Genomic DNA, 27,250 nt, shown 5'->3' on the forward strand with positions numbered 1-27,250 from the left:
TTTCATTGTCCTGAATGTTTCCAGGCCCCCATCTGGAGGTTCACAGCCCAGCTGGCTGCATATAGAGGAGATTCAGGAATCAAACCCAGATTTTGAGATTAGAGTCTGCTACTCTTTAATCACTTCTCCACATTGGATCTCAAAATCGAGTGGGGGGGGGGGCAAGAACCAAGAAAGGTCACAGTGCGGGTATGTGTGTTAGCACCTGTTGTATTCCTGGGTGGAACCGCATCAGTTTCTAGTGCTACATAAAAACCTAGAGCCAGTATGATGTAGCAGTTGTAGTGATAGAGTAGGATTGTGGAGACCTAGGGTCAAAAACTCCAGACACTCAACTGTGGTCCTTCAAACCTGGAATTACTGCCATAATTTGATTAATACATATGTAAGAACAGCTCGAGCTACACTTTTGCCAGAGGGATGGGGTGATTTTGTCCAGTTCTAACTTTTCGTTGCAGTCCCCCTTTTTTTCTGTGGCGTATTGGCCTAGAGGGTCTTCAAATTTTCACAAACGGCTTTATAACAATCTGTTATTGCCTTTCTGAAACAGCTTGATTTAAATTATTTACACTGGGAACTGCTTCCATTAGACTCCATTAGGTGAGACAACTGAACTGAGTTCTATAATCCCTTCCCACCATGAAACAAATTTGAAGATTTTTTTCATTTCTAGCTGTAATAAATGATCCACACACATGGCCCCAAAGAATGTAGCCATGCAGGCAAAACAGATCTTTCTACAAATCTGAAAAAAACTCAAATTAGCAGAAAAACCTGAAATCTTAAAAAAAAGAGAGAGAGAGAGAGAGAACATAAGCCGTTAACTCCCCCCAAATAATAGAAACAGCACATTTACCTTTTAAGAAAAATCTCAAGGGCCACTGTGAGGGTTTCTAGACAACCATAACAATATTTCCAGCCTTCAAACTTTGGTTTCTTTCAGTAAAAGGCATAGCAGAGAGGGGCTTTCTGGGGCCATTTTAGCTTCTCAGTTCCTCTCCCTCCTGGAAGGAGGACTCATTAGGGCCAGGACTAGCAGCAATCATCAAGAAAATTGCTACCATGCTACTCACACAGTTGCTCTAGAGCAGGGGTTCTCAACCTGGGGGCCGAGACCCTTTTGGGGATCGAACGACCCTTTCACAGGGGTCGTGTCAGGCCAAGTAGCTTGGCCGGGGGGGGGGGGGGGACATCCACACAACAGCCTTGCGGGGTAGATTGAGATAGAGCATTCATCTGTCTGGAGCAGCAGAAAAGAGCGAGATCGGTATGGTGGGACAAGAGGCAGAACTGAACTGAGAAACCCCAGAAAACCATTTATATACAATCATGAACAATGGATCTTCATGCCATTAGTCAGTTTTGGTTTAATTTCTGTGAAAGAACATTTGCATTATTGTATGGTTGGGGGTCACCACAACATGAGGAACTGTATTAAAGGGTCGCGGCATTAGGAAAGTTGAGAACCACTGCTCTAGTGCAGGGGTAGTCAACCTGTGGTCCTCCAGATGTCCATGGACTACAATTCCCATGAGCCTCTGCCAGGAAATGCTGGCAGGGGCTCATGGGAATTGTAGTCCATGGACATCTGGAGGAACGCAGGTTGACTACCCCTGCTCTAACGGATGAATAAATAATAAATAAAACTGGAAACTGAGGGGGCAGACAGAAGAAAGCTTAGATGGCAAAGTAAGAAGAAGAAGTAGGGAAAGGAAAATATGGAGGATGCCAGGTGGAGAGAAAGAGGAAACAGTATGTGAAAGGGGGTAGAGGAGGGAATGAAGTGATACCTGAAAGTCCTTTTAAGATTCCCATTTCTAAAACTATAATTCTTGCCCAACTTCCATTTTCTTACATTGCAATAACAGACAAAAGCAGAAACATAAATATATATCTTCATTTATTTATTTAGAGAATGTATCTAAAATACAATATATTTCTTTAATTTAAATTATGACATTATTTTTAAATGGAAAGATTCTCTGTATCATATCTATGGAATCCACAGCCATTACACATAATCATACTTAATTTAGAACAGCTGACGCAAATTTTAAAAAATATATACTAACTTTAAGACATGGTTCAAATGTATGGCTAACAAGGGAAAAGATATTTACACATCAAACTTTTCAAAAGCTAAGACATTTAATGTTCAGTGTTACTTTTATATTTTAATGCCTGTGATGATATAAGGTTGATAGAAGGTAACGTCCCAAATCAGATGTAAAATATCTGTATTAGACTGCATTCCTGTGCTTTTACAAAAGATTCAAGTTACTGAGTACAAGTAACCTCATATGCTCTATGAGGTTATTTTCTTCAAAAAATAAATGGCTTTTTTAACGTTAATTTTCATCATGCCCCTTTACTAATGGCCACAAGAAGAATTCCTATCAGCAGCAATCACAGTAATTCTCATCAAGCATCATACCCTGTTTCTATTTGTACCCCGCACACACACTGCACACTACACACGTACCCACCCTGCAGCAAATATGTTTTCATCTAGGCCTGTGGCCTTTCACATTTCATTAGTTAGAACTACAGAGGATGATAGGAAGAAAAGAGAGCTCCGGGGGTGGGGGGGGGGAAGAGAGAGAGATGTTGCCGGTGTATGTATGGCAGTAGCTGGATTTGTGCTTAACAGAAAGAACTCATCCCTCAAGGACACGGCAACATTTAATGGGCACAGCTTACTGGAATGAGGCTCTAACTTCTCTGGCCTTCTGTGGCTGGCATGGGCGCCAGTTGTCCAACATGGGACAGGGTGGCTCATTCTCATCACAGAAGGAAAGGGAACGGAGTTTGTCCATCTAGAAGAGAGAGAAAAAAGAGCTGGGCATAAATCAGAATCTAAACAGTAACTTTCAGCAATGGAGTATCAGCTGGAAAGTCCTTCCTCTTTGTGTGCACATGGCAGATTTCCCAGATAAAATTTCTCTTTTGGCCTTTTGTTGGATGACGCAGCAGTTTAATTTTTAATTATGATGCCCTCAGTCACCTCCTTATCACAATGCTTTGTGAAGGAAGTGGTCTATGTGTTGTGAGAAAAGCATTTAAGAGAACAGACTAGAGCAGTCCTTGATCTCACCTGTTAAAAGACATCAGGGTTACCTACATAAGAGAATAAATGGCTGCTACAAGCCAGAGTTGAGAAAATGAGTTTAATGTACCATTTGTTTGAGTCAGTATAAGGCAGCTTCATATCTTCATATAAGTTAAATATATGTTTAGAATATGCTGTGACTATTGATTTGCTTGACACATAATCCAGGCTGGTTATAGCAGTTATGTATGCATTTAGAACAGCTTGGCAAATGTCAAAGTACTGGCAATATGTGCTTTTCAAAATAGCTGGATATTTTTGCTAAACATTCATAAGCATGGATTCATATATTCAGTTATAGCTGGGATGTCTCTCTGAGTCCCCTCTCTGAGATGCAGTCCCCAAGGTTCTCTCTGTGATATTAATTTATAAATTTATACATTTGTTCAGATCTAACTCTAAATTTCAGAACTGATGGGTTTTATTATGCAGAACTCATCCATACATGAAGCTGTCTTCTGTGTGACATGATTAACGCAGGTATAATTCAATGTGAGTGGCTTAATGGTTAGAAATGTCCTTCATTCATTTCACTCACTGACGGTAGTCATGTCTATGAACAACCTACACAAGTGAACTGAACCCATGTATGCAAAAACACTAAGAGCTATGCCATACAATAGCATGCCTCTCACTGTTGTCAAAATAGAAGGTAATTGGGCAATAATGTGTTTGTGTGTGTGACAGTGAGGTGTGCATCTCCTGTTCAGATGGTAGAGGGGATATTGGCTGTGTAGTTTTTATACTGACTACACTTTCTATACACCCTCAAATGTTTGCGTCAGTAGCCATCCCTGAATAACCTTAGCTGTGCACCTCTAAGCAGAATTATACCATTCTAAGCCCAATGACAGCAATGGATATTGAAGGGTGTAACTCTGCTTAGGTCTGTACTACCAAGCACACTGAGATCCCATGTGATCATGCTCACTTTTCGGTCTTCCTGTAAAAGCATCACCATGGACAGCCTGGACAGTTTAGTGACTAGAGAGTCTGACACCTAGGTTCATATCCCCACTCAGCCATGAAGCTCACTGAGTGATCCTGGACTGGTCTCTGTCAGCCGAGGTACTTCACAGAGCTGTTGTGAGTATAAAATGGAGGGGAAGGGAGAACCATGTATGCCAGCCTAATCGCCTTGGAAGAGCAATGTAAAAATATAGTATGTAGATATGCCTGGGATGAGATTGAAAGCATATGTTTCAGCACCCACATTGAATAGAACAGTCAAACCTGACACCTGGCAGTTTTCTTTGTAATATCTGAAATCCATCTTCCATGTGATTTCATCCATTCATATGTAAGTTTATGCTGAACAACATTGTGCAGTATTAGTGGTGATTGGACATTGTCTGTACAATTAAATTAAACCACATTAAAATTATCTGTTACTTCCATAAGTGGTTACATATTCAGCAAGGCAGCATGTGTGGGTTTGTTGGTAATAGTGTCCTGCCCGTTTGTTTGGCCACAGAAATATTTAGCATGTTGAGTTTTGCTGCGTCATTGTTTTTTGTGATTAATTTTTTAGTCTTAGACATTAATAGATAAATTACACATTGGGGTTGTGTGAGAAGTATGACATTCTGAGAAATGGAGAGTAGTAGAAATATTTATGAGATTGGTGTGGTGTTAGACTTATATCAACAGGTTGAATACTGCAAATAATTCTTGCAGAGAAAAAAGTGGGTGAACTTTGTCGGATTCTTTCCTCCTACTGGAGACCTCTGACTCCCGTCTGATGTTGTTCCTGGTGGGTTCCTGCCCTCAGGAGTAAATTTCTGAAGATCATTTTGAGTTGCGCTTTGATAGAGGAGGCAAAGAAGTCCCCTTCTCTTTCCTCTGTGGAGATTTACTGTGGTGTCCAACTGACTATTAATATTTGATTCTGAAAATATTTCAATTTTTAAAAAGTGGGAGAGAAACTGAAGTACCTGAATAACCTTTTCTCTGATTCATGTAGGCTTAGCCATAGTCCCACATATCCCAAGTTGGCCATTTTAACTAATGTTTTACAAATAATAATATCTTTAAATAGCCCCACGGCGTGGAGCGCCGCGGACTGAATAAAGCAGTAAGGGCAGTGTGGGAGGAGTTAGGGCGGGCCCTGTCCGGGATAAAAACTCGGAGGGGCCAATCAGAAGCTGCGAAGCGGGAGAAGGCTCGAGCCGGCCGGGAGAAGGCTCGAGAGAGCCTCGGGTGGGGGGTGGGCCTGCTCCTAGGCCATGTAGCACCCATTTCATTTCCAAGTGAAATGGGCTTTAGATCTAGTTTGTATAATATTAGTTAATATGGCTAACTTAATGTTTTACAAATACTAATGTTTCACAAATGTTTGGTGTGACAGTGATTTCTCATGGTTAACTGTAGATATCTCCAGCATGGTTGGAAGAAACAAATTAGTTTTCTGATGGACACAAAATCTGCAGCAAAAATATCTACCTGTTCCTTGCTGACGGTTACAGGCTGCTTCAGAACAATCCAGATGACGCATTCAAGCAGAGGAGGAGTAGTCAGAGATCCAAGGTAAGTCCAGAAATCATGGGAGGCAGGAAGTAGACATGTGGGATCAAAGCCTGTGAAGGCAGCCTGTTTGCCCTAGAGCAGATACAATAATTCAGTAAGACAACCAACTGTGTGATGAGATAATACATACAAACCTAGCTAGCAATTATGGAATTTGGAAGGGAGGCTCCTTAATTCTTGCCAAAAATAAAGTGTACTACTATTAGAAGGTGGAGGAAGAAGAAGGTAGAGGAAGAAGGGTAGGGGAACCAACTTTTATGCACTGAAGACCTGCATGACAAGGAGAGAATTGGCAGATGCAAAGTCTAAGGTCAAAGGCAAAAAGTCATGGGGAAAACTATACCTCCAGGTTTTTTCCAGAAGCTTCAAGCGCATGGCTATCTAGGGGCTATTGCCAATGACTGATTATAAAATCTATCCTAGTGAAGGTGCAGCCAACCTTCCTTGGGACTACTCACTATGAGGCCAATTAAAACCCTATGAGTAAGGGCAGGCTGGGTTTCTCTCTTTCAAATAATATTCATCAAGATGGCTGAAACAACAGAAACATGGTTGAAAGCACTGTTACAAGTTCCTGTTGCATGAACATAGTTTCTCCTATCTAGTGAAAGTATCCTTATCCTTATACAGACAGAAGCTGAAAGTCTTGCAGTTTAGTACTTGGGAAAAAGATCCCAAAATGCTATACCACTTAGCTACCTCGCAGACAGAAGCATTACCTTGTGTTTAATGGCGCTCAGGGAATCAACAACTTTCTGCATTCCAGGACAGGCATTTCCTACCTGTGACGTAAAAGATATGGAGAGAATGTTATATATGAGCACTTATATTTAAACTTTGTCTTCAGGCATGGTAAATCTTACCCATAACCATTTATCTCATTTCCATAGTAGTTAATCTGTGAATCGGATTTGAAAAACTAATTAAACATTTAAGCAAGATCATGAATACATTTAAATGGAAGTCTCATTGATTATACTGAGATATCATTCCAAGTAAGGGTTACTTGGTCTAACATTTCCTAATAAGGCACAGAATCATTATGTATACATGAATTATGAAATACATACAGACAATCTCAAGGCTAGAGTTATATGATATTTGTCATTTGTCTCTTGAAATATTTGAAAGCCTTCCTAGGTGTCACCTTTATATTTCATAAAAAGAAAAGCAGTATTATGCAGTTATTTTAAATTTTGTGCTCATCACACCTGGACACTTGAAAACAAACCTTAAAACAGGACACTGCTCAAACAGTGCAGTCCTAACCATTATACTCTTCTAAACCTATAGACTTAGAAGAACGTAGCTCCGTTTAGAATTGCATTTCAATCATCCTTAAGATCAGAGCCTCAATAATTAGATTTAGATTAGCATTTATGACAGCAACTGTGATATTATATGCACCTTCTGAAGTATGTGGTGTGGCTCAGTTGCATTAGTTATTGATCTATTTACTCTACAAATGTCTTTATAAAGTGCACGTGCTTGTATCCTGCTACTCCACTCAGCAAAGTGGGAGACCCTTCTCCAGTCGAAGTAGGCTTCCTTGGACACTCATCGGAGGAAGAGTCACTTCTATTAGTAGAAAGTCCACCAGGCTGAAGAAAGACTTTGGACATTTCTATGGAGTGCTAAGACAGAAGACACTATGTCTTTGCTAGGTTTCAGGGGGCAGCCAAGATGATCTTCAGTAGAAAAGCTAGATTTGGGTCCAGTAACACCCCCTAGACCAGGGGTAGTCAAATTGCGACCCTCCACATGTCCATGGACTACAATTCCCATGAGCTCATGGGAATTGTAGTACATGGACATCTGGAGGGCTGCAGTTTGAGTACCCTTGCCATAGACCAACAAGACTTTTGAGGTATGAGAAAGTCAAGCTACCTTTGTCAGCTGTGTCTTTGCTTCCGGCACATGTATTACACTGATTGGTTTGAGATGAGAGCTGTGATTACTATGATTTGAAATTCTGTTCTTAGAAGATAAAGAAGGATTAAAATAAAAGAAACACAATGAAGGCACACTTAATGGCTCTGGAAGAGTACATTCTCTTTGTAGACTAGGGATAAATCACCTTGGAGACAAAGTTCTGTGAAGTCAGCAAGGACGGCAATAGTGAAGATTAAGTAACTAACCTTCAAAAACACACCCAGAACAGCCAAGCCATCAGGATGCTTCACAGCTTCTGCAAATTTACCGTACTTTGTGTTCCAGTGAACCAAATGAAGCTGGGAAGGTGAAAGAAAGAAAGAAAGAAAGAAAGAAAGAAAGAAAGAAAGAAAGAAAGAAAGAAAGGAAGGAAGGAAGGAAGGAAGGAAGGAAGGAAGGAAGGAAGGAAGGAAGGAAGGAAGGAAGGAAGGAAGGAAGGAAGGAAGGAAGGAAGGAAGGAAGGAAGGAAGGAAGGAAGGAAGGAAGGAAGGAAGGAAGGAAGGAAGAAAGAAAGAAAGAAAGAAAGAAAGAAAGAAAGAAAGAAAGAAAGAAAGAAAGAAAGAAAGAAAGAAAGACTTTGTTAGAAAGGACTTCTTTCAGCTAGTAAGCCATTTCAGCTAGTAAATCATTTTACTGCAACATGTAAAAATAACCACTCAGAACTTGCTTGACCAATTATTTGTGTTTACCTGTAGTAGAAATGCAAATATTCAGATATTTGTGCTGTTCTCTCACACCATTTAGATGGTGTCTAAATCAACAAACTGACAAAAAGATAAAACACTTACTAGATGTAGCAGTTTAAAATATCATTTGGACCATGTCCCACCATATTCATGCCAGATCACACTTAATCCTTGTACTATTTTTTTTTAACCAAAACTTTATTTAAAATAAGAAGAAAATAAGAAGAGCCCTGCTGGATGAGAACAGCAACCATCTAGTTCATAGCAGCAAAGCAGTTGCCCTGGAGGTCCAAAAGTTGTAGTTTGGGGCCAAAGGATAAGAGAAACTGGTAATGCAACTTTATAAAAAAACAGGAAAAAAGAACAATGACCAGTTGTCCTGCAGGGCCAAATGTTGTGGGCTGTAGCCAAAGGACAAGAAAAACCAGTGCACAACTTTAAAGACCCTGCTCTAAGCCATAGTTGGTATTACTAGGATTGAAGATGGGGTGGGGCTGGCAGAGAGCACCACCACCCATTATTAACTTAATGCGCAAGAGAGCTCATATGCTATAATTTCTATTCCTACTATGTGTGTCTTAGGGCTGCCAATTTTGGTTTGGAAAAATTCGTGATTTGGCGTGGAGCCTAGGAAGAGCAGGCTATTGGAGGGGAGGGCTCTCAGCTGGGTTTAATGCCATAAGGTCCACCCTCCGAGGCAGTCATTTGCTCCAGGGTAATTGATCTCTGTAATCTGGAAATCACTCCTAATTCTGGGTGATTGCCAGGCCTCACCTGGAGGTTGGCAAACTCAGTGTGTGTGTGCTTTTAAAGTCCAATTGATGTGGACTCTTTCTAAAATATGATGTAGACATGGTCAGAAGGCTTCTCTCAGAAGATGAAAAACAGGTCTTACCTCTGCCTCACACTTCACTCCATCCACTGCGTGTTCAGATCCTTGACCCTCACAGGATCCCCAGTGAATGTGGAACTGAATCAGCCTGTAAGTTCCTTCAAGGGGGCCCCCCTTCAGCACTACGATTAAAAGAAACCACATATCTCCTGTTATAATGAAGAATAACTTCAAAACACAACTCAGGATTTCTTGTATTTAATATAAATGGTCGCCCATACATTTCTGCCTTAATTAGAGATGAGACTTGGAAAGATGCAAAAATTTAGACCCCTTCCCCAGCAACATGTTTTCCAAGACATTTTCATTATTTACTTGTGACTAAATTTGACCATAATCCATGTGCTATAACATGTATGATAACAGACTTTTGAAGCATTCCCTGTTTTTAATTGTAAACTTTCTCAATATCCAGACATGTGACTAATCCTCCTGTAATTATAATAATCTGCCCCAATAATACATGTTCTACTGTTTTCATTTTTTTAATTTCTCATTTGGGCTTTTATTCAGTTACTCTGGAGGGATAACAACAGAGCATAGAGTCCAAGGCCTTCCCCTGATATTGCTTGTTGGCACTGATATTCAGAAGTTTACTGCCTCTGAATGTGGCAGTTCTCTGTGATCTAGGGACTCTCGTCCCCTCTAGTTACAGTCCTTTTTAAAGTGCAAAACGGCTGCACTTAAAATGCACAGTACAGCTTTAAAATGGCAGTGGTCACAGATCAGACCCATGAACACCATAACATCTAGCTGTGTCCCAAATCAGTCTTTTCCAAGTCTGTGATTCGTAGCTTACTACCCAAATGCACATAAAGTCCCAACTGCAGGGAATGTACGTAGAGTTAATGTATGTGGAGAAACATAGCCACACTTAAATCCCATTGAAATTAATGGGTTTTAAGTGATTAACAACAAACATCCCATTGATTTTAGTGAAATGCACCTAACGTTTTTTCTGGCTCACAGCCAAAGAAGCTTACCTGTAGCTAGCCATGTATGCAGCATGAAATTCAACAGTGCAAACTGTACTGTTTTTTGTTATAGTATTTTAACTATACGTGTACATGTGTTTAAATGTTTGCTTTTTTAACATCAGATTTGTTTAGTTGCACAAATGTAGTATGCTGTATGTTTCAGGACTCATAAAGGTGTCCCCTGTACTATGTTTTCTTTCCTTCATTAGAGCAGTTATAAATATAATTCTGATTCAACTGAGGTCAGGGCCAAATTCCCACTTAATTTCACTCAGATTGTATGTTTAAAAGCCCTTATCCTATAATCTTGTTATGGCGTATTGAACTGTCTCAACCAATCAGAAAGGGAATAAGTAGAGAAGCATAACCAAACTGCTTAGCCACATTTATGCAGTTATAGCTTCTGAAAGAATCTTGCAAAGATTTCTTGCATACTGTGTTGTATTTGACAGAATGCACTTTCTCCAAAGAAAGCAATTAGATTAGCTCCGATGAACACCAATGAAATAGGAGTAATTACTCATCAGTTTCCATATAATTAATATTAATTAGCTTCCGATACTTGTGGCAATATCTCTGTAGTTGCCAATGAAATAGGCTTAAATTACTTGTTTCTTTCTTAACCATTAGTAGATATTGCTTTGCTGGCTACCATGTCTTAAGAACCACACATAAACCTCATTATCCTGTTTTATGCCATATTTTTAATTGCATATGTCACACAGAGAAAGTGTGAACCCTATACTGAGGAGGAAAATTCCAATATGCTTATTTATAGGCCTTCATGTTTTTCATATGGCCATTGAAGACTGCTCAACACATCCATACACATCATGTTCTCTCCTGATTTCGGGAGTGACACACAGCACATGCTGTGCATACTATTCCGTAGTATCTCCAGGTAAAGAATCTCAGGTAGCAGGTGCTGGTAAAGACCTTCCTCTACAGGAAACCTTGATGAACTGCTGCAATCTGAGATTCAGCGTGAAGAATCTCAGGTATGTCTTCAGTAACTCAGAGGATGTCGGGTTGAAGGAGATCACTTAAAGAGTATATTCATTACATCCTCACCATCTGCAGGAATTATCCAGTTAATGACAGTAGCCTTTTGTATATGCATGCAGGATTTGTTCTTCCTTTATTTTCTAGTGATGATGGAAGTAAGAATCCCAGAATTACATAACTGAGCAACAACCCCATGGATTTTTCATGCCACTTTGCTCTGTATAAAATTCTAGCCGGTGCTGAAGTCGTTAGCTCATCTGAAGAGTAACAATGTTAAGCCAAGACATGTGAGTACTGTCAAGCTGAGAACAAACCCTGTTGCCAACCTTCACCTTGACGAGAATGCTGATGAGTTCTGCCTGAATTCACTGAACTGTTTTTGTGACTTCTCAGAACAGGCCATGGCATAGGAATCCAAGCAAGGCAATACATGTGGCATCCATGAGTTCCCCAATGAACAGGAATAGTTCATTCAAGGCCAGTCATAATCTCTAGCAAACTGCCAAATGCAGTATGTGTAAAAAGGGGCATTTGAGGAGAGCTGAATAAGGGTGTTTTTTTCTTAATGTTATCTCCATTGAACATCCCTCCTTGCTGTCCTGACATCTCTCAGGCTGGTTATCAGAAGAAACTACTCAAAATGTTTTTTTTAAGATGAGTGGTATATCAGAACAGTTCATAGTAGCCTAACTTGTTCTGTTGGTTCTGAACCAGGGACTTTGGCTAAGTGAGGTCCTGCCTTTAATCATTTACAGCCAAATGGTTATCTGAACAAGGGCTGCGGGAGAAAGCCTATTTTTCAAGAAGAAATGTTCCCCAAAATATGCTATTCTGTACTGTATACAGGCTGCTGGATAGTGATTAGAATTCACCCTGATTGAACTCATCAATAATGGGTTAGTCAGGGACAACACAGCTTAATCCTTTAATATCCTTATTAGTCTGTCTCATCTCATCAGTAGAACAATACACTCAAGCTTGGGGTATTTGGGGAAAATAATGTATTCTGCTGTTCAGTTATATTTTCTAGCTATATGTGTATGTGTGTGTGCTTGCACACGTAAAAGAACTTATGTGCTTATATAATAAATGATGCACATCATGAGTATGCATTTAAATGAAAGCAAAATAATGACAAAATGACAGCATCAATCAAAGATCTTTTTCCCTCTCTCTCTCCTTGATATATACTAGTATGTGAAATGGAAGAAGAGCAATTTTTTTACCACATTTTTTAATACTCAGAGTCTCCAAACAGTTTACAATTGCTTATCCTTCATCTCCCCACACCAGACACCCTATGAGGAAGTTCTGAGTGAGAGAGCTCTGAGAGAAATGTGGGTGGCCCAAGGTCACCCAGCTGGCTGCATGTGGAGGAGCAGAGAATCAAATCCAGTTCTTGATTAGAGGCCACTGCTCTTAACCACTACACCAAGGAGGCTCTTTGCATGTCTGTTCAGTACAACATTTACAATGAAGAACAATCCAATAAAATCAAATATATAGGAGTAATTGGTTTAGCAAAGGCAAATTAGGACTAAAAAGCTAATGGGAAAAATGTCACGGATGAAATGTGCTCTTTTCTAAAAGGGTGAGTGGGTCCTCATCTCACTTTGTCTTTCCAGCCCCCACATAAGATACTGGTTTAGGCTTATGCATATTAGGCCACTTTTTAACAGGATGAGGAGAAATTTCAAAAACATATTGAAGGACAGAAGGATGGGCTATCCTCGGTTGACACCCAAATGCTATATCAAAGAGTTCAGACAGGGTGAGGCTTAACGCCTGGCAAACAGTCAATATTTAGCAGGCTCTAGCACTGAATGTTTGGGGAGTTGTTCCATAATTTTTGAGCTATCATCCAGAAACATAATTCTGCCTTATCAAGGTTTCCGCCAACAAGTTTAGAGCTAAAAGAATGATAATTTTTATTTCCCCCTTGCAATATTTAATCCTTGGCATTCTTAAGTTTACGAACATTAAATGTTAATAAATAATGTAGTATGAACTATTAACATAAATATGAACAAAGTGCATCTGTTTTAGTACATCTTGTAATCTTTTGCAGAATTCTGGATGTGTTTCCCCCTCTCCCCTGTTCCCCCCACTGAAAACTAAGGGAGGGGGGACACTGATAGAGAACTCTATGAAAAATTACAAGAAAGCTTGTGGAACACATTTCCCCTAACAGTAGACTGACAAACATATGGACAAAGGGGGAAACAAAGTTTGAGTCCACTGGTACCTTTAGACCAATTTGGCTACCCAACTGAATCTATCATAGCAAGGGGGAAATGCAGTCCTTTCAGTGCTGTATGACTTAGTGAATTAATGTGCTATACTGGTTTTATGGCATTTCTGTTGCTGTTCTAGAAATCATTAAGTGTTAAGCATTTGCTTTAAAATGCCAAATTCCAAAACATACCCACCATGAGTTTTAAGAAGAAGAGTGCAGAACAGATACATTCATGCATCAAGGTTCCTGTAATAACATTTTAATTTTCTTATGTTTTGTATTCTCAGCATTCTCTCAGCAAATGACATTTTCTAAAGCAAATGCTAAACTATTTTCTTTTAAAATGAGGATCAACATTTACTAGAATGTCTGTAAGAATCATGGTTCTGATAGACAAGAAACTTTGGAAGACTTTGAAATAATGGAAGCAGAGCCCACATCAGTAGCTGATAAATTTAAAACTGTGTCACAGGACAATATGTTTTCTAAAATGTTAAAGTGTCATTAAGATAAAGTAGTCACAGAATTTCACTTCTAATTAAAGGGAATTTTCTCTGTGATTTAATTTTACTATGACTGGATTTTTGAATGACTGATTTGGGGAAACTCAGCACTCTGAGTCAAAAGCTGTATAGGCCATTGTACTGTGCACGTCTCCTTTATTTTGAAATCCTCCTTTATTTTGAAATCCTTTATTTAAAACCTTTATGTCCAGCTTTATCTCGTTAGACTCAAGGCAGCTTTCAAAGCAGCTAGTTGTGAGAGCATAAAACACAGCAGAACAAGATAAAAGCAGCACAGGCTGATATGCAAAACCAATTTATCCTTCACCTAATGCCTTTGACCTAAAACCATTTCCTGTGCCTTCCTGGGAGTAAAGGTGCCCTCTGGACCCATTCTGGTAAGCCACCCCAAAGGACTAGGTCTGCCACAGGAAAAACCCACAATTTGTTGCCAAACAAGAGAATTCAGAGCGAGGACAACACAAGAAGGCTTTGCTTCTTGAAAGTTTATTCCCAAAACATCTTGTTGGTCTCCAAAGTGCTACTAGCTCCAATTTAGCTGTTCTACCACAGACCAATTCCAGTTGAACTATTCAAGAACTATTCAAAAACTATTCAAAATCTTAAAGGACGATGCAGTAAAAGTGCTACACTCAATATGCCAGCAAATTTGGAAAACTCAACAATGGCCACAGGATTGGAAAAGGTCAGTTTACATTCCAATCCCAAAGAAGGGCAATGCCAAAGAATGTTCAAACTACCGCACCATCGCACTAATTTCTCATGCTAGCAAAGTTATGCTCAAAATTTTACAAGCTAGGCTCCAGCAATATGTGGACCGAGAACTTCCAGAAGTACAGGCAGGATTTCGAAGAGGCAGAGGAACTAGAGATCAAATTGCCAACATACGCTGGATCATGGAGAAAGCTAGGGAGTACCAGAAGAACGTCTACTTCTGCTTCATTGACTATGCTAAAGCCTTTGATTGTGTGGAGCACAACAAATTGTGGCAAGTTCTTAAAGAGATGGGAATACCAGAGCATCTTATTTGTCTCTTGAGAAATTTATATGCAGGTCAAGAAGCAACAGTGAGAACTGAACATGGAATCACTGACTGGTTCAAAATTGAGAAAGGAGTTCGGCAAGGCTGTATACTGTCGCCTTGCCTATTTAACTTGTATGCAGAGCACATCATGAGAAATGCGGGATTAGAGGAGTCACAAATTGGGATCAAGATTGCAGGGAGAAATATCAACAACCTCAGATATGCAGATGATACCACTCTAATGGCAGAAAGTGAAGAGGAACTAAAGAGCCTGTTGATGCGGGTGAAGGAGGAGAGTGCCAAAGTTGGCTTGAAACTCAACATCAAGAAAACAAAGATCATGGCATCCGGCCCTCTCAATTCCTGGCAAATAGAAGGGGAAGAAATGGAGATAGTGACAGATTTTATTTTCCTGGGCTCCAAGATCACTGCAGATGGGGACTGCAGCAAAGAAATTAAAAGACGCTTGCTCCTGGGGAGGAAAGCTATGGCAAATCTAGACAGCATCCTAAAAAGCAGAGACATCACCCTGCCAACAAAAGTGCGTTTAGTCAAGGCTATGGTCTTCCCAGTTGCAATGTATGGCTGCGAAAGTTGGACCATAAGGAAGGCCGAGCGTCAAAGAATTGAGGCTTTTGAACTCTGGTGCTGGAGAAGACTCTTGCGAGTCCCTTGGACTGCAAGGCGAACAAACCAGTCAGTCCTAGAGGAGATCAGCCCTGACTGCTCTTTAGAAGGCCAGATCCTGAAGATGAAACTCAAATATTTTGGCCACCTCATGAGAAGGAAGGACTCCCTGGAGAAGAGCCTAATGCTGGGAGAGATCGAGGGCAAAAGAAGAAGGGGACGACAGAGAATGAGGTGGATGGATGGAGTCACTGAAGCAGTAGGTGCAAACTTAAATGGACTCCGGGGAATGGTAGAGGACAGGAAGGCCTGGAGGATCATTGTCCATGGGGTCGCGTTGGGTCGGACACGACTTCGCACATAACAACAATAACAACCACAGACCAACACAGCTGCCTTCGGAGGCTGGATTGAACTCCAGTCTGTTTACTCTCAGCTACTCACCACGTGCTCAAGTCAATGGCTTTAGATCTTCACATGGCCCTCTGTGGGCTCAGTGATAAAGTAGGCTGAGTGTCATCTGCATAATGGTTGCAAGGACCCACTCTAAAGCTCTGGATGATCTCAGCCGAAGGTGTAACATAAAGGTTAAAGAACTATCTTAATGGGACTCTTGATGATTAACAACTCTTTAAAAGACATCAAGCACAGTTTGGAGAAAACAAAAAGTGACTAATCAGGACCATCCCCCATGGATTTGGGTAATTCAACTTCTTCAAGTAAGAGTGGCATATAAATATGTTAAATATTTTTACCTTGCGTGTATTTTTTTCTAAAATTTATAGGTGGGATCCATTCTGTTAACAGTGACACTTGCCTCTGACATGCTGCTGCTGTAAGCAGAACGGATCCAAAAGATAAAACCTACACTTTTGCGATTAAATTATTCTCATAACTGTTTCCTGTTATGTGACACCCCTAAGAATTTATATAGCCATCTGGTGCATAATACGTTTATTTTGTTTCTTTATATAGCGTAAGGCGATGCTGGCAGCAGCAACTAGTATTTCTGCAGTTTGTGATACACAATAGTGTTGCACACCAATATTTCTTTATGACTTCTGTTTCAACTATGCAATTAAAAATGTAAACAGCTCGCTTTCACAAGAGCCTTGATGAGACCATGCTTTTAAAAATAACTCACACTAAAGCTTTTAATGAGATTAAACCAAACGTATATGTAGGTAAAAAGGTAAAGGTATCCCCTGTGCAAGCACCGAGTCATGTCTGACCCTTGGGGTGATGCCCTCCAGCGTTTTCATGGCAGACTCAATACGGGGTGGTTTGCCAGTGCCTTCCCCAGTCATTACCGTTTACCCCCCAGCAAGCAAGCTGGGTACTCATTTTACCAACCTCGGAAGGATGGAGTCAACCTTGAGCCGGCTGCTGGGATTGAACTCCCAACCTCATGGGCAAAGCTTTCAGACTTTTCCAGTATATGTAGGTACTGGAGGGCTATAAATAAAAAGCCCAGGAAATGGAGAAGCTGCATCTCTGCATCTCACTGCAGGAAAAATAGCTACCTTTTCACAGCAACTTAGGCACCGATGAAGCTGCATTAGACTGAGTCAGTCTACCGAGCCCAGTATGGCCTTGTCCATTTGGCAATGGCTGTACGGTCTCAAATAGAGTTCCCCCCCTCAATCTGCAACCTGAAACTTTTAAACTGAGAGCCAACTTAGTGTTGCGGTGAAGAGTGAGGCCCTCCAGTCTGGAGAACCAGATTTGATTCCCCGCTCCTCCACATGCAGCCAGCTGGGTGACCTTGGGACCAATCCCAGTTTTCTCAGAGCTCTCTCAGCCTCTCCTACCTCATAGGGTGTCTGTTGTGGGGGAGAGGAAGGGTAAGCTGCTTTGAGACTCCTTGGGGGGGTACAAAAACAGCTCTTCTTCTTTATAACTGCAAGAAACAGCAGATGAATCTGGCAAAGCATGCCAATATAAGTGCATGCAGGTAAAATTTCCTGTGTTGTGGTTTTGTAAATCCTGTCAACAATAAAAATGGTTTGTCGCTTTCGCTTCCCCCCTTGCTCAGTCTGCACGTGAGCTGCCGAGTTACCCTGGCTGCATTCACTCCCTTCCCCTCCTCCTCCGTTCTGTCCTCCCACACTCTGCATACTGAGACATGCTCACTGCTCAGAATGAAAATGACCCGTGCCTGTGCAGCAGTTTCTGACTGAGCCACTCTGCCACGTTTGAAAACTTCCACCCACCCCTCCCATTCACTATTTCTGAACATCGTTATATAGGACAAAGTCACACAACAAATCTTGCATAGGCAAGACATGTTGCTTTTCATGTTCCGAGGCGCTGTTTGTATACTCACAGTGCCCTCACCAGATGAGGACGGAAAGAGAGAGATGGAGGCACAGAGAGAAACTCTTCTGAGAAAATCCCAATCTTGAACAAAAAGCAACAGAGCCTAAAGAACTAGATGTATGGCACAGTCCCAGTCGTACTATCTATTGCAAAGTTTGCCTGCTTAATACAGGATCTAGTAATCCCTACAGAATCTTGACTCCATAGTTTTAAAAGCAGTTTCCAAGCCCACATAATTACAGAAGCGAAAAATACTAAGGTAACTCTATTGAAGCCAGGGTTGTTTGAAATGTTGGGTTGGATCCAATTTGCCCAATACAGTGCTATTGTGGAATCTGTATTTCAGAATTCTGAAGATGGTTTCAACTCATATGTGCGTGCCTACACAAATACAGCACAGGATAAATGAGGTCTGATTCCTGCAAAAAAGTCATTCATTTCAAAACTACATCTCTGCAATTAAAGCGTTGTAGATCTGCATGTCTTAATAACAGAATTCATCTTTATTAAGGGGTTGGATTGCATAGGGCAGGGTGCCCTTTTATGGCTTCACCTCCTGGGTATTGCCAGCCAAATGCGTACCCAAGACACTGTGAGTGAAAGAACTAAATAACTATCCCAGCTGGAAAAAGTTATTCTGCATTTAGCCCTATGCTCACTATGGCTCTATTTTCCCAGCAAAACCTGACAGCAAAATGGGGTATTGCTGCTTAAGCACACTTTGGCTGCAGGCCACCAAGCATCTCACCCTCAGAGCTGGAAAAGAAGTGAGTGTCAGACTGCAGGCTTTGACATGGCTGCGGTGCTGTTTGGGAAATTCGTAAGACAAAGCTGTTCCAGGCTCTTTGAATTTGCTTTCAGAACCATTCCTTCAATGGCACTGCCAACATGGAGAAAAATAGGGCATTTGCACAAGCAAGTCAAACCAGGCAGTGTCTTAGGAAGGCAGCCCATTCCTGATGGTTGTTGTTGGGTGTTTTTGGTGTTTGGTTTTTTAAACAAACCCAATGGCACCATTTCCTACATTTAAAGCTGATTTGCATTCATCGTAGCCGAGAGCTGTGGCACATGCAACCAGCTGAAAAGTTGCAACGAGATTAAAAGGCATGTCTCACTCACAGGAGCAGCCGCAAACAGCAGCTTTGCTTACAGTGTTCCACTGAACACAGAATCCTGATCGGAACAGGGGCTAATGAAATTAGGGTGTGTTTTTTTTTCCTTTGGGTTTTTTTCCATTTATCATGGCTCTGCAAAGCACAGGGTGCTGAAAAGGATGACTAACCAGGCCTTGATGAACTACGTGGGAATGGGGGAAGAATGTACTGCTGCCTGTATCAAAAAGCTCAGAAACTTATCAATGAAAAGCATTTCAACCTGCTAATAGGTCCCCTCCTCTAGGATAACCTTGGCACGACACATACTCTTGAATGCCAGAGGCTCCCTATCTCGAGGAACTACCCCTGATTACAGTTTGAAAGAACACAAGTAGCATTTTTATGCATCAGCACTCTTCAAGAGGAGTTCTCAGTCTTCCCAAATCTTTCACATTTTGACTTTTTGCTTGACTTAGATGGTTTATGTACTGGAGCAGTGGTCTGCAACCTTTTACAGGCTGTGGACCGGCGGCAGCAGCGAGGGTGATTGCCCGGCCGCATGTGCACGGCCGAAAACGCGCATGTGCGGCACTTCCCTCTCCCCCCTCCCACAGAAAGAAGCTTGCCGAGTTTGCAGCCTTGGAAGTTTCTTACTGCAGGCAGGGGTGGGGATAGGGAGCCGCGGCCCCGTGGTTGGGGACCACTGCACTGGAGGACTAAAACTTCAGGCTGGAGTTTTAGTCACGGCAGGTTGCCCCACCTCTTCCTGCACCCACAAGGGGGAGCTTTTGGCCGGGTGTGCCTCATCTGCCCCCGATTTGTGCTCCTGCATGGGAGCTGGGGCAGTGAAGTTCCCAGTGCGTAAACGGTCTTAGAGTCCTAAACAGCACCAAAATAATCAAACATATATACTGAATGCTACCAAACTGTTTTCTTCTTTAAAAAAATATCCTTAGTTTACCCCTGACCTGCCACAACTATTTTAAATGTTGTGGCATGTATCAGATATGGTAGTGTATTTTCCAGGGGGGGGAGGGGGATATAAAGCATATAGCTAGAAAGGCTCTGCTCATGCCCAAATCCATTGCATAATATCTGCAAAACAGAGATCATTCTGCAGTGAACACTCTTCTACACTGAACACTCTTCCTGAAGCCACATCAGTCAAATTCATTTGTGGTTGACTATGAAGAAATCAGAAAAGGTCAAAAACGAAGAAGTGGCATTAGATCTGTGCATACTATGGAAAGGCCCAGGGGGAGGCTGCATCTGATATATTTAGTCTGGCATTTGAAAAACTTGCATATAACATACAGTGAAGTCTATCCGGAACCTTCCACGTAGGTAAGGGGAAATTCACAAATCAATAATAATACCATTATTAGTATGCTTTTGGCTCATACCACTTTCTTGTGACAGGAAGGCAATACAAGACACCAAAATATCTGTAACACGAAGAACTTCCAGTAAGGTTTCTTTCCCGCGGCTTCCTGTCTCTCCACAAGGTATAAAACTCAAGTTTAAGGGAGGCAGAAGTGCCCAAAGACTTACCACACTTATCAGCTGAGTCCTCAAACTCCACGTTGAAAGAGTGCCCGTTGTTGACTATGTTCCTGGCTGTAGAGGAGTCATAAGTGATGCTCAGTGGCTTCAGTGAGGAGTCATACTTAACAGACTTGGTCAGAATGTCAATTGGTGACTGCCGGTCTCCCTTGGCAATGGGAAAAACCTCATGCCAGGTAGAAGGTCCTAAAGAAAGAGAGAAGGGGGGTGGGAGAGAAACGACAAGTGAAGCCCCAGCACAGACTGAAGAAAGACAGCGATTGATAACAAACTCAAAGGAGGCCTTTAATGCCTTAAGTGCAGCTGGGAGGTTTTAACATTCATCTCATCAATATTAAATCTGAGGATGAAGCAATCTTGGCCAGCTGGAATTAGACTCTCTGACTGCCAGGCTGAGAGGGCTGTTGTTGGGGGGCATGGACAGGAAAATTAGGATCTCTAAGCAGAGCAGAGGATCTGTTATTGTTTTGTTGGATTTAGGATGGGTTGGCATAATGAGAGAGATATCCCAGAGGAACACATTACCCTGTTACCTACCAAGTGACTGTGCAGACGGGTTTGTTGAATGCCTAAGATGCTTAGAAAAGTTTCACATGGACCGACTAGGAAACCCTTCTAAGATGCATGGGTGCATGAAGCTACTGAAGGAAAATTCATGGTTTCAACATTTCCATCACAATTAACATCTCCATTGCCTTGCCAAGCATGGCTCTAGATCAAAGGACTGTCGATTCTCACCTGGCAGCAGGGAAAGGACCCTGCAGAGGAATGTTTCCCATCTCCCATTTCTCAAAGATGGGGAAAATGGGAAGGAAGTAGCCTTTACCAATCACTCTCTCATACTCAATGGGCAGCTTTTCTCTTCTACTTCTACCTTCCCATCTAATACAATATCTGGTTTGGGGCTAGAAAAGGACCACTGTGTGTGGCTCCAGGACTGGGAGATAGGGACCTTGAGTGAACAGAAAAGGCACAAGACTTTTCTGGTTTGAGGCACTCCAGTAGACAAGAGGATTTGGAGGGAAGGTTCCCATGCATCTCAACGGAAAGGTGAATATAAAGACACTGTTGAAATATACAGCTTGGGAAGGGAATGATAGTGCAAGCCTGGAGAGTTGGGTCTATGGAGTTTGTCTCACAGACCCCAGGGGCAGGGATATGGAGACATGTTCCCTTTTCAGGTACACTGGAGCTCTCCGACAAGCAGCGGTCTGGGATGTTAAGATCGTTCTGGAGAAAGTTGAGGCAAATGGTTCCTGAGGTCCGAGCAGAACCACTGTGGCCAAGGGGTCATACCTTGGCAGCAATGTTGACAATGGATCACCCAACCACCGCCATCCATGGGCCATTCCTGCCACTACCCCAGGCTCCAAGATGAACGGCCTCTGCAGCTCCACCAGCATCCCTGTCTACTTCCCACTTGGTCACCCGGGAACTTTCCTAGTAAGTTGAAAGGGCCAGTGGGCCACCTCTGCCACCCACGGAGAAAGCGCCGGTCTCTGCATAGCCTGCGGCTAATTCGACGCACTTGGGAAATGCACTTGGAGCGCACTCCAGAAAGTGTTTGGAAGTCGACTTTCCTGTGGCAAAAGCACGCGCCAAGTGCCTGACCCAAGGCGTGCGAAATCGCCCAGCGCGCCTCAGTCCGGCGCCGCGCCTCCGAGCTCGCATCTCCGCTTCGCCGTCACGAATGCAGGAGCGGCTGGCCGTGGGATGCCGGGGCACGAACCCCAGCGCAGCGCGCCCTCCAACCGGCCCCCGCAGCAGCCGCAAGCGACGAAGCGCGCGCGCCCCTTCGGGAGCTCCGCCAGCAGCAGGTACCGCGTCGGGGGGGGGGGGGCTGAGGCACAGCAGCGGCGCAGGAGCGGCGCGGGCTCCTGTCAGGGCCGGACGGCCGGCGTGGGGAGCGAGGGAGGCAGGCAGGCAGGGAGGGAGGCACTCACCGTTGTCCTTGCCGTAGCCCCAGTGACGGGACATGGTGATGGCTCAGCGGGGCTGGTGCGGGCGGAGGTGGTGCTGCGCGCTCTCCGTTCTCGCCCGGTGGTGGCGGCGGCGCTCCGGCGCTCGTCAGGGGCTTTTATAGGTTGCCGCCAACTCCATGCCCCTCGCGGACATCGCCGACGGGAGGGGCAGCGGGGGGGTGGTGGGGGGGAGGCTCCCAGCGGAGCGCCGCGCTCCGGGCCGGCCGGGGGCGGGGAGAGGCGGGAGGCAGAGGGGAGGCAGCGGCGCGCGGGCAACTGGCTGTGCTCTGGGGAGCCGCTGCCGCTCTCGCCGCCTCGGTCTCCGGGGCTCCGTCTCCGTCACAGGCGCCGCCGCCGCTGCTGTTGCAAGAGCCGCCACAGCCTCGTCACGCGGAGCCGGAGGCTGGCACCGGCCGGAGCCCCAGCGAAGCGGAGCGAGGCGGCTGCCGTTTGGCCCGAACATCGAGCGGCGCAGGCCCGCCGGACCACGCAGGAAGCGGCTGGAGGAGTTGGGGGCCCGGCGGGTGCGTGGGGCCTCGCCTTGCCTCGCCTCCGTGCGGGGCCTTCGGCCGGGTCCCTGCGAAGCTGCCCATGGCCAGCCCCACGCGCCGGAGCTCGCCTGCCTGCCTGCCTGCCTGCTCCGGGGGCGGGAAAAGCCCTCCCGGCCGGGAGTGACCTTGGGACGCCTCGGCGGCGCGCAGGCCCCGGGCGGGGAGCGGCGCATGGGGAGGCCTGGCACGCGAGGGGCTCGCTGCGGCCGGGCGGGGGAGGACAGGGGGGGGGAGGCGGTCGCGGTCAGGCAAGGACGCTCTAGCAGCAGCCCGCCTTTGCCACGGAGTGGCCGCGGCCCGAGAGCGCGGAGCCCCCGCGAGCTATGCTGGCCGCGGCCCTTTCCCCCTTGCCCTCGGGCGGCCGCGATCCGCCAGGCGCCGTGCCTTCCAGCCTCGTCCACGTGTGGCGCGGGAGGCTTCGCAAGGATGAGGCTTGACCCCCCCCCCCCCGGGTCAGAATAGTGCCGGGAGTGTTTCTTTTCGCCGCGAATGTTTTGACATCCGTGACTTCTGGCGCGTTCTGTATTCTGCACGTCTCGGTGTGACCCCATCCCCTGCAGGGGTTCGTTGGGTCTGGTGTCCTTTCTGTTTTGTTTTAAGGACATTCAGGGGAATACTGCAGAAGCTCACAGGTGACTTGTTTCTGGTGCATCAAGATGCACATGACTGTAGGGTGTTATGAACAAGATGCAACCGGCATTTGCTAGGGATCTCTGCAGCCCTTTCCTTCTCAGGGGTACACCGGAAAATCTTCAATTCAAACTTGCAGCTTACTAAGAATGCAGATATACCCCACTACGAAGTGGAGAGCAACATTCGCATTGGCTGGTAATGGAGAAGGTTAGTAACCAGGAGTTTTGTGAGGCCACATGCACAATTGACAGCCATACTATCTTCCCTGAATGAAGGTATTCTCTGGTAAAAGAGCTGACTAGATGCAAGCAAACCTAGGCCAACTGTATGTAACATTATCCTGACAATGTCTTCTCTGCTCCGAAGTCTCCTTGGGTGACTCTCTCTCTCTCTCTCTCTCTCTCACACACACACACATTCCCTCCCTCCCTTCCTTACCAGGATGTGTCTCTAGGAAAAAAACAGTTGAAGGGAAGAGTTTTAGGGAGAGAAGCGGGTCAAAAAAATGAAGCTGTCTCTTCCACAGCCACTTATCAGCTGCAAATCACCCCTTCGCAAAAACACTTTGCGGTACATGCGTGGCAGTTGGAATAATGTATCATGTCTGGTAAAATACAGTTTGGTTCTTCAGTGCTGGAGGCCAGTAGAGAGCACTAATTAGTCTGGGCTGGAGAGATGCCCTTTAGGGATTAGCTTGGGGACTATTTGAATGTGGGAACAACAGTAAATTGCAAGGAGAAACCCTTCCCTATTCCCTGTATTGTCTAAGGCAGGGGTAGGCAACCTGTGGTCCTCCAGATGTGCATGGACTACAATTCCCATGAGCCGCTGCCAGCAACTGCTGGCAGGGGCTCATGGGAACTGTAGTCCATGCACATCTGGAGGACCACAGGTTGACCACCCCTGGTCTAAGGTTGGGTCATCTGCTACTGAGCAGTAACGTGCCATGATGAGGCTTATCCCACACCTTGCAGAAATGTTAAATACTTCTGTTATGTCTCTATAACTTTCTATGGTATCTATGAATCTCATTTCATCCTGCTTTAAATGCAGGCCGTCTGAACCGACAGGACAAAGTTTTGAGTCGCTGCACACTACGTCTCATATTGAGAATTAAACTTTGTTGGTCTTAAAAGTGCCACTGGACTCTGTTCTGTATTAGGTGTTACATTTTGCTGATCTAATACTGTTTGGAGGGTTTCACACCCATTCCTGTTTAATGGATTACTCTATGGCTTGGGTCTTGTTTCTTTTTCTTTAGGCTTGTCTTTGTAATATTCCCTACCCGTCTTGTGTTGTGCATACGGATTGCTCTCATATTTGCACTGCAGTCCATCTGACAAAGTGAGTATGGACTCCCAACAACACTTGCTGAACAATTTCTTTTAGTCTTAAGGTGCTACTGTACTCCCATTTTATATGTTCGAGCTCTGAGGTCTAACGGAGCATGCCACATGAATCCTTGTGATTGGCAGAGAGAGTTTCCTTACTGTGTGAAAGATGTTTCCAGGAATCCCCAACTCTAGGGTGGAAGCTCAGCACTCAGGCCAGGGGATCCACATGGTCAGCATCATTAGATCAGGGGGTTGAGAAATAAGGCTGCAAAGTAATTTTGTTTTCCCTTCTGTGTCCTGTTAGTGCTAAACATTATAAAGTACGCTCCCACAGAAAGGAATATCAGTCTTGAAAATGACAGGTGGTATTTGCATATAGTTTGCCCTTGGGGCAACCATTTCATCTTGGAAAATTTCTAATGCTGAGAGGTTTGCTGAAGAGAGGAAAATAAAATGCCGGAAGAATGAAAAAAGATGAGTTGCATCGTTCACCTTTGTACTTAATTACCGGAAAGAATAATAAAGATGGCAGGACAAAAGGTTCTGTAAACTCATTTGGGAGTCAATTTACTCTGGGAGCAGCATAAATTATAGGCACAAATGACTACTTGACCAAGTGAAACAACTCGTGGGCATGTGATATTTCATGATATCATGCGATACAGATTTATAGCCTTGGAAGGGGCCATACAAGCCTCCTAGTCCAACTCCCAACTCTGCAAGACCAGCTTAAAGTATCCCTGGCAAGTGTGCATAGAGCAGCTGTTTGAAGACTGCCAGTGCGGGGAAGCTCACCACTTTCCTAGGCAGCCAATTCCACTGCAGAACTACTCTGTAAAAAAAAAATGCAGAAGAGAAGTAGAATGCAAAATACAAAGGCAGCTAGCTACTAGACTGCTGCTGTGGGGCCTAACCTGCATTAGATAGAACATTGGCATAGCATCATGGTGTATACCCACCCTGCAAAACAGAATAAGAGGCCATGAGACCTCTATCTATTAAATAAAAGTGTGGTTATGTAATTTATTTATTGTCCCTAAAAGCCAAAATAATGAGCAAACTGAAAATAATTGAAAGGAAGGAAGGCATTTCTCAGAGCTCTTTGAAGATTATCAGAAATGCTTCACAGATTGTTACTGATTAACCATTTTCCTGGTTCCATTCAGGCTGTAGCAGTGACCTTAAATGTACAAATCAAGCAATGCTAACTCCCATACTTTCATGAAACATAGCTGGCTAATGGCAGGTCATACATCTCGTCACAGCCCTCTCTGCAACAAACAGTTCTTGTACGGAGGACCCAGTGGATAATGTAGCGATAACGTAGGATAACGTAGCGAGTTCATGAAGCACTCTCAACAGATAGCTTCCTTTCCTTCCTTTCCTTCAAAGGCAAGAACAGAGTAAGACTGTCATGTCCTGAGGGCAAAATGGAGGTAAGGAGATTAGTGTGTGCCATCCTGAGTTCCTGGACAAAAAGGTAGGATTTTAAAATGTACTAAACAAATACGTGAATAAGGCCAGTATTCAAACACAATCTTCTGAATAAATGGAGAAGAATGTTGGATTATCCTATTCTTTCATCTGACTGGCTGTATGTTTTACTAGAGTATATGCTGGATGTGTAAACATACACAACTATGTGTACGCATATAAAAAGAGGCACTGCCTTTAATATCTAATCTGTGTACTGTGATTGAAGCATAATGTTTAGCCTGTGATGGGATTGAGCCATGTCAAAGATGGGCAATTGTGTTTCGTTTAGAAGATCTCAACATGCACAGGAGTTAGTCTCGTTCCTTAGTTCTTACAGTAGATTCCTCGACCTTAGCCATTCTGCATAATTCTGATTTAATTAAACTTGAGAATACAGTTAAATTTCATTCCTGGCTGAGATGATGTATAGGCCTAATTGCCTTTCTGAAGTACTGGGCTGAAGCTACCAGTTACGAATCCCTTGATTCAACAGAAAGACAAGCAGAAGGGATTGGATCAGAAAGTCTGTGATTGATAATATTTTGCCAGTGAAAAGCTGATCAGCACAAGCTTGCACTGAACCTTAAAATCTCAGGAGGATATTAATTTACAGGTGGAAATATTTAGGATTTGGATTGCTCAGCTAAACTAATTGGACTTTTCTAGGTTGTTTCTCACTGTCTCTGATGTATAGTATTTCATGTTGTATATATTGTTTATGTAATACAGTTAAATATTTTTGTGTACATATATAAATGCCATAGTATTTTAATAAAGATTG

At 43.6% G+C, this 27,250-nt stretch overlaps 2 protein-coding genes across 7 annotated transcripts; one reads left to right on the top strand and one right to left on the bottom strand.

The window, feature by feature from the left end:
• Positions 1–1,883: 1,883 nt before the first annotated feature.
• Positions 1,884–22,609, bottom strand: LOC143844627 (carbonic anhydrase 2-like). The gene is made up of 7 exons (XM_077352000.1): positions 22,458–22,609; positions 20,503–20,700; positions 9,149–9,267; positions 7,774–7,866; positions 6,355–6,417; positions 5,552–5,707; positions 1,884–2,816 (listed from the first exon to the last, which is right to left on the bottom strand). The coding sequence occupies exons 1-7, from the start codon at positions 22,489–22,491 to the stop codon at positions 2,697–2,699; spliced, it is 783 nt and encodes a 260-aa protein (XP_077208115.1). The 5' UTR covers positions 22,492–22,609; the 3' UTR covers positions 1,884–2,696.
• LOC143844626 (uncharacterized) lies at positions 20,684–27,250 on the top strand. 6 transcript variants are annotated; one of them, XM_077351997.1, is made up of 3 exons: positions 20,684–24,434; positions 24,552–25,003; positions 26,386–27,250. In XM_077351997.1, exon 1 carries the CDS (start codon positions 22,228–22,230, stop codon positions 23,287–23,289), a length of 1,062 nt encoding a protein of 353 aa, XP_077208112.1. In that variant the 5' UTR covers positions 20,684–22,227; the 3' UTR covers positions 23,290–24,434; positions 24,552–25,003; positions 26,386–27,250. The 6 variants fall into 6 exon arrangements, with proteins under 6 accessions (XP_077208112.1, XP_077208113.1, XP_077208110.1 ...); XM_077351998.1 differs by having other exon boundaries at positions 20,684–23,866; positions 24,921–25,003; XM_077351995.1 differs by having other exon boundaries at positions 20,684–21,564; positions 21,696–24,434; positions 24,552–27,249.

This window comes from Paroedura picta, chromosome 9 (genome assembly GCF_049243985.1).
Source record: "Paroedura picta isolate Pp20150507F chromosome 9, Ppicta_v3.0, whole genome shotgun sequence".
Lineage (NCBI taxonomy): Eukaryota > Metazoa > Chordata > Lepidosauria > Squamata > Gekkonidae > Paroedura > Paroedura picta.